This window comes from Pseudozyma flocculosa (genome assembly GCF_000417875.1).
Source record: "Pseudozyma flocculosa PF-1 unplaced genomic scaffold scaffold00003, whole genome shotgun sequence".
Classification (NCBI taxonomy): Eukaryota; Fungi; Basidiomycota; class Ustilaginomycetes; order Ustilaginales; family Ustilaginaceae; genus Pseudozyma; species Pseudozyma flocculosa.
In genome coordinates this window covers 934779-944642 of record NW_006920871.1, presented here as the reverse complement: position 1 = coordinate 944642, position 9864 = coordinate 934779, and the positions used below count along the sequence as shown (strand labels likewise).

The following is a 9864-nucleotide window of genomic DNA, read 5'->3' as shown; positions in this document are numbered from 1 at the left end:
TCTCTCTCTCTCTCTCTCTCTCTCTCTCTCTCTCTCTCTCTCTCTACTCCTGTTCCAATTACTGGCGACCCGCCTGCGGACGCTTCCACCGTCTTTACCACGCTCTCTCTCCCCTCGAGGCTCGTTGGCAACCCTCTCGTCTCGAGATGGTGGCCGCGATGACCGGCCACGCTCCTTGCGCGTCTTCCCACCCATCTACGCTACTCGTCTCCGTCCCTGAACTCGAAAGCCAGCTCGCCTCTCTCTTCACTTGTTGATTCCCAAACGGCGCACAGGGTACTACAGACAGGCAGAGACACGGGGCAGACGAAAGGGAAGGTGTGTGGGCCAACGAATAGTGTAGACCGACGTGGGAGCAACTCGATCGGGACTACGGCTTTGATCTTGGCCAGCCTTGTCGTCCTCTCCGACCCCCGCCGAAGCGGCCCCTCGGCCCTCCTGTACGCGCCGACGCCAAACGAGGGCCGCCCCACCTTTTCAGATGTAAATAAAGCGGCCCCGGTTGTCGTCGATGCGAGGAGCGGTGGGCAGAGGGGGATGGAAGTGTAGGTCGAAGAGGGCGACGTCATCCTATTGTCATTGGGATGGAGGCGTCGATGTTGGCAAAACATTTTGACCCCTGTAATACCTATGGGGATCAGAGGTAGCGGGGCTTCGGATGTGCCGTTGTGCGGAGGGGGGATGAGGAATGAGGGACGAGGGACGAGGGACGAGGGGAGGGGATGGGGAAGAGGGGGAGAGACGGACGATACACGTCGATGGCGAGAGGTCGGTTGGACAGGCAGATGGAGCAATACGACGGCTGTTATTGCATGGCGGAAAGCAGGAGATGTCGATACGGAACGGAGTCGGAGTGGCGGATGGTGGTGGTGGTGGTGGCAGCAACGCTGGGGGGTGAAGGAGGCTCCTGTCTGCTTAAATCCTCCTTCCAACTCGACGCCTTGGAGCTGGGGGCCCGAAGGCTGGCTTTTTTTCTCGACAGGCTCAAAGGCAGCCCGCCCTTTCTGCTGCGGTTGAGCGGGAGGGAGAGAGCATGGCGGACCTCGGAGCCGATACACCCCACTACTCCACTCTGGAGCACCGACGCGCCGCCTTTGCCTGGCCTGGCCTGGCCTGACCACCACCTCCCTCTGCCCCTCCCCGCCTGGCTGCTGCGCTGCTACTTTGCCCCTCGCCCAGCACCACCTCCTCACCCACCAACGACCGACCGGCCGTCCGCCATCATGCCATCAGCCACCGCATCATCATCCGCACAGCATCCGCGCGGCGCGGACCAAGCGTCGGCAGGCGCATCCGCCACGGGCTTTCGCGGTCCCGTCCCGCGCGACGCCCGCCTCATGGCCCTCATCCTGGCCAGCATGGGCGTCTCGAACGCAGAGCCAGAGGTGCTCCTCCAGCTCCTCGAGTTCGCCCACCGCTACACCTACGACGTCCTCAGCGATGCCCTCGTCTATGCCGACCACGCATCGACGCGTCAGGGTACCTCGTCGGTCTCGCTCGACGACGTCACCCTCGCCATCCAGAGCAGGGTAAACTATAGCTTCACAACACCGCCCGAAAAAGACGTGAGTGCCCGCCCGCAGTCCGGCACCGCTTGCGGGGCCATTCCTCTACCGTCGCCACCTCGCCCGTCTTGTGCCTGACTCCCTGCGCTCCACGCCTGGAACACTTCCCCTTCCCCTTCCCTTCTGCCCGTCTCCGCACACAGACGCTCCTGGCACTAGCCACCTCCCTCAACTCGGTCCCGCTACCCCCCATCTCGGATCGCCACGGCGTGCGTCTACCACCGCAGCAACACTGCCTCACCAACGTCAACTTTACCATCATCCCCAACCCGCCTCCGCCAGACTACGACGAGGCCGAAGATGACACCGACGGCAACGATGCCCAGCAGCAATCCGCATCGGAACCTTCAGCGAGCACCGCCGCTGCTGCTACCGCTGCAACTGCCAATGGCAACGCGACGGCGGCGGCGGCACCGAGCCGTATGCTGGTGGGCGACGATGACGACTACGATGACGACGACGGGGATGCGGCACTGCCACCACAGGCGGCGTCGACGGCTGCAGGGCCTGGCACCGCTGTGGGCGCTCCACGAGAGGCAGGACAGGCCGCCGAAGGTGACGGCGACGTCAGCATGTCGACCGATGCAGCCGCCTCGCAGCCACCACCACCACCACCACAACAACAACAGACACAAGCCCCCTCAGCCGAACAGCGTGGCGTAAAACGTAGCCTCGACGAGGACGAGGATTACGATTGAGCGCAAGCGGCACCTCATACCTGCTCCCCACCGGTCCCTCGAGCCACGGATACCCGCCATTGCTGGCTCCCTCGCCCCCTCTGCTTCCTCAAGGCCATTCTCGTCTTGCCACGCGTGTGGCTGCACGGCGTCCCATCTCTCTCTCGCAAGGCACCCTTCGCGTCTTTCACAGTCGCTCTCTCCTCTCACGGCGATTCCAACACGCTGCAGCTGCACTCGACAAGTCCGTCGACGCACTGTCCTCACCAACCTACGACGCGCTCGGCCCCCCGGCCTGGCTCTCGACCTCATGGCCCGTTGCCGTCCTCTGTCTGGGCTACCCGGATCCATGGTAGCTCAAACGGCACTCCCGACACTCGGCTCCTCACGAATCGGCCACTGCCATCGTATTCCCCCGCGGGACGACTCACGGCAGTCTCACGCCGGCAATCCAGCCGCCAGGAACAAAGCCGGCGCGCTTCTGAACAGGGGTCACTCAAAGATTACGACGGGGGACGGTGACATTGGCGCGGGAGATCGAGTCCCGCTTCGAAACGTGGCGGAAGAGAGAGGGGAGAAGACATGCGTAGGCGAGAGGATACTAACAGACGGTGGCAGTAGAGAGGGGATCAGGGACGAGGAAAGGACGCGGACGGCCAATGCTAGGAAGACGGGAGGCGAAGAAATACAGAAATGTGGCGAGAAGGTGGGCCATGGAGTCATGCTGGAATATAGAGAGACGGGGAGAGAGAGAGAGAGAGAGAGAGAGAGAGAGAGAGAGATGCGCGGCCGAATCAAAGAGCCAGACAACGCCGGCGACCTTAGGCGGGCCGACGTGAGACTGGCAGCAAGGCCATCTCAGCAGACCGGGGTGAAGCTCTGGCCGGCGGCGCCACCGACGCCGCCCCAGAAGCTCGACTGCGGTCCAACGTCCTTCTTGGTGTTGGGCTGGGCGATGAGCGAGGGCGACGACCGGCGCAGCAGCGAGGGTCGTGGCGACGACGCACGGGGCGATCCAGGCACGCAGTTAGCGGCGGCGCCGGCGCTGGCGCTGCCGAACGAGGCGATGCTGGTGGGCGTCGAGGGACGCGAGCCGTCTGCGAAGCTGAAAAAGGCGCTCGGCGTCAGCGGCGTGCCGGAGCCAGCGTTGGTGGCGCTGTCGAACCCGGCCTGAGCGGCTGGCTGCTGCGGCGGCGCCACGGTCAAGGTGCTGTTGCCGGGCGAGAGGTTCTTCTGCAGCGCCTCGAGAATCTTGCCGACGTCGTTCTGCGAAATGGTCCTCGCCTTGAGCGTGCGGACCTCTTCCTGCAGCGACGCCTTTTCCATCGTCACCTGCGAAAGCTGCTGGCGCAGGCCTTCGATGATGGAATCACGGTCGGCCACCTGTTCCTCGAGGTGAGTGATGTACTCCTTCCTGCGGGTGCGGAAGTTGCGCGCCGAGATCTTGTTGCGCAGCTGCCGCTTTTCCTTGCTGCTCAGCTTCTTGTACTCCTCGGGGTCCGGCTTGGCGTCGTTGGGGAACGCAGCGACCCTGGACATGGCCGAGGGCGTGCTGCCAGAGCCGGTGGCCGGCGTCGAGTCGCGGCTGTCGCCTGCGTTGGAACCGCTGGCCTGGGATCCGTAGAAGCCGAGCTGTTGTTGCTGCTTGTGGTGCTCAAGCAGACCGGCAAGCTTCTCTTTGCTGTCCTCTTCCTCGAGATCCGACAGGCCGTCTTCAGACATGGCGCTGACATCGCACTGCGGCGCGGCCGCAACGGGAGCGCCCTTGCTGGTGCTGCCAAGAAGCTCCAGCGACGAGGCGGTGTCCATCTGCATCATGTGCGGGTCAATCGAGAACGGCTCGTCGGCTTCTCGGTTGAAGGCCGAAGCGCGGAACGCACGGCTGCCGAGATCCGAGCCGTCGACAAAGCCAAACGAGTCCAGGGCTGCGCCATCGAACGTCGCTTCGCTCTGCTTGAAGCCCTTGGTGAAGTCGAGCTCCTCGATCTCGTCGACCGCGGCGAGCGCGGGCGGCGTGGACAGCGGCGAGAAGCTCTTGGCCGAAGCCGAGGGGGAGTCGGGCGCCTGAAGTTCCGGTGGCGAATCGGCCCGGTCTCGAGCGACAGGGGCAGGCTGGCTTGAGGGGCCCGCCTCGGGGGCGGAACGAGGGGTAACAGCCGGTGTGGGGACCGCGGGCGACTTCCGAGGCACGGGAAGGCGCTGCAGAGCGATGGGCTCAGGCGCCGACGACGACGAGGAAGGCTTGACCGAGATCGCCCGAGGGGTGGGTGCGGGTTTGGGGACTGCGTTGGAGGTGGACGCCGACGCAGTGGCGGGCTGCTTGTTCTTGAAGAGACTGTCAAAATGGTTCTTGACGTAGCGATCGAGCAGGGCCTCGTCGGGGCGAGTGCCCGCCTTTCTCAGCTCGGCGGCAAGGTAATAGCGCTGCGAGGGATTGTGTGAAGGACAGATAAGGCGCCAGTCACGAGGACGGTCAGCACGGGGTTGCGCCTCACCCGCATTGATCCATGTAGCAGTGGCGGCCTTTTGCCGTCGAAAGGCAGGACAGACTTACGAAGAGGGCTTCGGGAGACGAGCCAGGAGGCGGCGGAGGCTGGTTCTCGTCGAGTCCGACCGTGCGCATGTTGATCGCGGGCGTGGAAGCGGACGCAGAGGCGGCGCCGGTGTTGGCAGCGGCGGTAGAGCTGGACGGACCCCCGTTGGTGGCGTTGGCCGCCATCTGGGCGGGCTTGGTCGGCTGCAGGCGGGGAGTGAGGGCGGGCGAGGAGGGGAGGTTGACAAACTCGTCGAACCCGTTGAAGCTGTTGTTGCGAGCAACCTGAGTGGCCGCCATGGTGAGACTAGCTGACGATGGATTCTCTCCAGTGGGTTATGGACGGGCCAGAGCGAAGCGGGTGGGCAGGCTTGTTGGCTGAGCGCGGCCGAATTCAGTCTAGCCGGTGGCGAGGTGGAGGGCGTAGGGATGCCGTCAGGTGCGGTGTGGAGGCTCAGCTGGTCGAAGTGGTAACGACGGGCAAGCTGGCCAGCAGGAGGTGTGCGAGAGATGGACCGGAGGGGTGATGGGGCGATATCGTAGGTGGTGGCGGTAGTGGCGGTGATGGTGGTGAACGGAACAGAAGCGATGATATGACTGCGCCCCTTTCTGCTTGAAAGGCCAGACTTGGGCCCGCCCGCATACGACAAGCCTGCTTGGTCTGTTGGGCAGGCGGCGGTGGGTGACTGTGCTGGGGCGCGCGCGCCCGGCTCGAGGCCCGGGCCAGGCTGCTTTTTTTCGGGGAGGGGTGGCATGCAGCTGTGATCTTAGCTTTGAAGGGGTGCTCTGACAAAGACGGGCGCAGGAGCCGCACCGCACCGCTTCCGCTTCCGCTCGTTTTCGGCATGCCCGAGGGGACGCCAGCTGGCCCAAGCTTCGCTCCACCTCAGCCACCTCGCCGCAATCACATCCAATCTGTCGAAATGGCACAAATTGCACCTCGCTGGCGTGCTCTTCGACGGCGCCCGCTTCCAACGCCTCACACGGCTGCGTTCATGTGATGATCCGCTTTCAGGGGGCGTGACATGCTAGTGGCCAGCTGCGGTCGGAGGCAGCGGTGTTACGAGGAGCACAAGGGGCTGGCCAGGATTCCAGCGGAGACCAAGCCACCAAGCCGGCGATACGAGCGCAGGTCCCACCGATGTGACAGCGCCGAACACTCTGGCGGTCCGGGCCGAGTCCGAGCAAGCAAAGCAACTCGCTGCATCTTCGGGACGCGGAACACGGCTCGTCCGCGCCGTCGAAGGTGGCAGAAGCTGTTTCGGCTCGCTTCCACGGCAGCGCGTCGGCCCGAAATCCGAGGACGACGCCACGTAAGGACGGACGTGGCATCGGCGACCATGACGGCCCCTATTCGGTGACGGGAGCCACGGCGGACGAGGCTAGGCTAGGTGCACATGCATGGCACAGAGAGAGCTCGGGCCGCTCCCGCTCTTTCAACAGCCCGGGGCTCTCCGGCTGCCGCGCGCTTCCGACGTCGCAGGTCGTGGGCCGCGGAAGCAAGTCCACGAGATAGATACACCTCTTTCTCTCCGCAACGCGCTCCCTGCGCACACGAGTGCTCGTCACGCCGAAGGATGGTCATGGCTGGCAAGGAGCGGCGGGCTAACTAGCTGGCGGGCTGGTCCGCTGATTGGTCGTCTCTAGATGCCGCTCACGGCGCTGGAGCAGAAACGCCGCCGCGCGGAGGCTTCCGCGGTGCTGAGCAAGAGCACGCGCGGCGCGATATCTTCGACTTCGACGGTCGCCGCATCTTCTCGGCATTCCCGACAGCTGCGGGCTCCCGCCCCATGTGCGAGGTTCAAGCTACGCTCTAGCAATAGATGTTGCGTCCGTCCGTGCTGCAGGCCGTGTCGTCGACGCGGATCCACACCGTGCCGGTCTTCATCGAGCCCAGATGAGTGTAGACCTGGCCCGCGCCAAAGACGTAAATGCACGTGTAGCCAGACCACGAAGGCAAGTCCACCTTCTTGCGCGGGATCTCGAGCTTGAACGGCTGGTTGTCGCAGACCACGGCCTGATTGTCAGGGTCTGTGCGCTGGTCGACTAGCTCATCGACATGCTTGACGAGCGCCTGCGGATCGGCCGTCGGCTGACGGTCCGAGTAAAGATGGGTAGGATGAAGCGAACAGCGGGAAGGGGTCAGTGCCACGACGTCGAAGAGTGCCTAGTTCGCCCGGGAGGAAAAGACTTACGCCATCCGCATAGGTGGTGGCGGGCAGAGCGTCGACGCTGACGGCGACAGAAGAGGCTAGGACGGCGACGACGACGACGGCAAGCCAGCTCTTCATGGTGGGATTCATGAGCTTGCAAAGGCTGAAGGAGGAAGGAGAGTGAATCGAGGCTCGTTTGGATGTCGAGGCGCCTTGCAGAGTCAGAGAACATGATGGCCTTATACCTGCCAAGTCCGGGCATCTCACGTTGAGAGAAGGTACTGGCGATGCGTGGTTCCTCGAAGCAGTGTGACCCTCGTCCCCTTGGCCAAGCTAGTCGTGCCCCTGATGCTCCGCTGAACTTTGGTTCCGGGATGCCGCATTCGACCACGCCGTCGAGCGCCGATCTTCACTCATGAGGTGGGCCCATATCGATGACCTTTGTCATTCGGTCGACGCTCGGGCCAACAGGATGTGGGCTTTCCGACCTGGCCCCGACTAGAGAACCGGTGGATGGCGATATGTATGTACCTCGGCGGTCCGGCGCCGCTTCGAGATCGAATGTGAACCGCAGCGTCACGGTCGAGCGGCGCCTATGCAGCTGCGGCGGATATGAAGCAGATTGATGGAGGAACAGGCGCAGCGAGCACCTGCGATCCTGGCGTCGGTGTGGCGACGGGGCGACATCGTTGGTGGGCGGGAGGGTGGCCTTGCCAGCTGCCGCAGTTGGGTCAGGCGGTCTGCCGGCTGTTGCCGCTGAGGCCACCCAATCAGCCCGCGCGCGTCGATTGCCTGGATCGGGATCGGGGGACGGCGGCCTGGCCTGGCTTGGCTGGCGCTGAACGCGAAAAAAACCGACGACGCCCGTCGCTCGGCCGCCGTCCGTCCTGGCTTGTCCTGCCAACCCGGCTCAGCCGTCTTGCGCCACCTTGCTAGCGTACCATCACCATCCATCCGCCCCTCTCCTTAGTCTCCTCCCTCAGTCGAATTCATCACCGTCATTTCTCTCCTTTGACGCTCTGCTGGCCTCGTCCGTCGACCTTTCACCTAACCTTTTTCCTCAACGCCGCCGCTTGGCATCGGTTCGCAGCGAGGACTGACGACTGACCCGCTCGGCCTCTGAACGTCTGGACCCGCCACTCACACTGACGTACCTCAAAAGCCCATCCCACGCTCCGACCCTCTGTTCGGCTGACCTGGGCACTGACGGAACTCCGGACTCGATACCTTTACGACCTCTTCGGCCCCCTCTAACACCTCGCCTCGCCGCTCGCTTGCCTCTGACTTTTGAGCTCTCGAGAGGACTAACCACCGGATCCGCTTCGCCCTCGCGAGCCCATACACCGACACTACGCAGCACAAAGGCTGTTGACCCTCTCCTGACCCACCTGACCACACACCACCAGCATGTCTTGGAGGAGCAACGCCCAACGGACGGGCATGAACGCCCAGCCGCTCGGCAATGCGCGCCGCTGGGGTGGCGGCGGAGGCGCTGCCAGCCCAAGCCAAGAGCCTGCCGCAGCCGCAGGTGGCGGCTACGGCATGAGTCCGCCGCGCCCGAATCCGATGGGCATGGGCGGGCCAAACATGGGCATGGGCGGACCGAATATGGGCATGGGCGGACCAAACATGGGCATGGGCCCTCCTGGCATGGGTGGTCCGGGCCCGGGCGCACCGGGAAGGGACCCGAGGGAAGCTGCTGCCGCCGCCGCCGCCGCAGTTGCTGCTAGCATCGGCATCAAGAGGGACCGGGACGACAATGGCGCCGCAGCCTCGCCCGTTGGCGCCGACGGAGCGCCCCGCAAACGACGCTCGCGCTGGGGTGACGCCGCTGACCAGGTCAACATCCCGACGGCCATCGGCGCCAACGTGTCGCAGCAGGAGCTTGATCGGTACGCCATCCAGGTCCGCCTCGACGAGATCTCGCGCAAGCTGCGCTCGGGCGACTATGTGCCGCCGGACCGCGAGCGTTCGCCGTCGCCGCCGCCCACCTACGACAACCAGGGACGCAGGACCAACACGCGCGAGGTGCGCTACCGCAAGAGGCTCGAGGACGAGCGCATGGCCCTCGTCGAGCGGCAGATGCAGCTTGACCCCAACTTCCGCCCGCCTGCAGAGTACCACGCCGCCAAGCGCAACACGCGGCCCACCGAAAAGGTCTTCCTGCCGCTCAAGGAGTTCCCTGAGATCAACTTCTTTGGCCTGCTGGTGGGCCCGCGCGGCAACACGCTCAAGAAGATGGAGCGCGAGAGCGGCGCCAAGATCTCGATCCGTGGCAAGGGCTCGGTCAAGGAGGGCAAGGGCCGTGCTGGCGCCGACGAAGACGAGGAGGACATGCACTGCGTTGTCCAGGCCGACGACGAGGCCGCGGTCAAGAAGTGCATCCGCCTCATCAACCAGGTCATCGAGACGGCCGCCTCGACGCCCGAGGGCGAAAACGACCACAAGCGCAACCAGCTGCGCGAGCTGGCCGCGCTCAACGGCACGCTCCGCGACGACGAGAACCAGATCTGCAAGAACTGCGGCAACAAGGGCCACCGCGCCTTCGAGTGCCCCGAGCAGCGCAACTGGACCGCCCACATCATCTGCCACCGCTGCGGCGGTCAGGGCCATCTCGCGCGCGACTGCACCCAGGGGCGTGGCGGCGCCTTTGGTGGACCGCCCGGCATGCCCGGAGCTCCCGGCGGCGGCGCTGGCCCCAGGCCCTGGTGGCGTTGGCGGCGCTCGCCAGTTTGACTCCGAGTACGCCAGCCTGATGGCAGAGCTCGGCGAAGGCGGAGGAGCGGCGGCCGGACCGGCGGGCGCTGCTGGACCCGTCGTGGGTGCTCCTGGTGCGCCAGGCGGGCCGGTGGGCCAAAAGGTCCCGCCCTGGCGCGACCCGAATGTGTGGAACAGCCCTGGCTTCGGCGGCCCGCGCGGGGGCGGCGGCAGGTTCG

General features: G+C 65.0%; 4 protein-coding genes across 4 annotated transcripts in view; 2 read left to right on the top strand and 2 right to left on the bottom strand.

Annotated features, from left to right (window-relative positions):
- Positions 1-1223: 1223 nt before the first annotated feature.
- On the top strand, positions 1224-2263 carry PFL1_01427 (uncharacterized protein; the record flags this gene model as incomplete). The annotated part of the gene is made up of 2 exons (XM_007878929.1): positions 1224-1565; positions 1709-2263. 2 exons carry the CDS (start codon positions 1224-1226, stop codon positions 2261-2263), a joined length of 897 nt encoding a protein of 298 aa, XP_007877120.1.
- An 837-nt stretch (positions 2264-3100) lies between these two features.
- On the bottom strand, positions 3101-5075 carry PFL1_01426 (uncharacterized protein; the record flags this gene model as incomplete). The annotated part of the gene is made up of 2 exons (XM_007878928.1): positions 3101-4666; positions 4797-5075. 2 exons carry the CDS (start codon positions 5073-5075, stop codon positions 3101-3103), a joined length of 1845 nt encoding a protein of 614 aa, XP_007877119.1.
- A 1513-nt stretch (positions 5076-6588) lies between these two features.
- Positions 6589-7311, bottom strand: PFL1_01425 (uncharacterized protein; the record flags this gene model as incomplete). Its single annotated transcript, XM_007878927.1, has 3 exons — positions 6589-6867; positions 6971-7091; positions 7196-7311. 3 exons carry the CDS (start codon positions 7309-7311, stop codon positions 6589-6591), a joined length of 516 nt encoding a protein of 171 aa, XP_007877118.1.
- A 1024-nt stretch (positions 7312-8335) lies between these two features.
- PFL1_01424 (uncharacterized protein) overlaps positions 8336-9864 on the top strand; it is a gene marked incomplete at both ends in the record, with an annotated part of 2091 nt that continues 562 nt past the window's right edge. The window contains 2 exons of the mRNA XM_007878926.1: positions 8336-9581; positions 9631-9759. Coding sequence (XP_007877117.1) covers positions 8336-9581; positions 9631-9759 — 1375 coding nt within the window. The remainder of the gene's footprint in view (positions 9582-9630; positions 9760-9864) is intronic.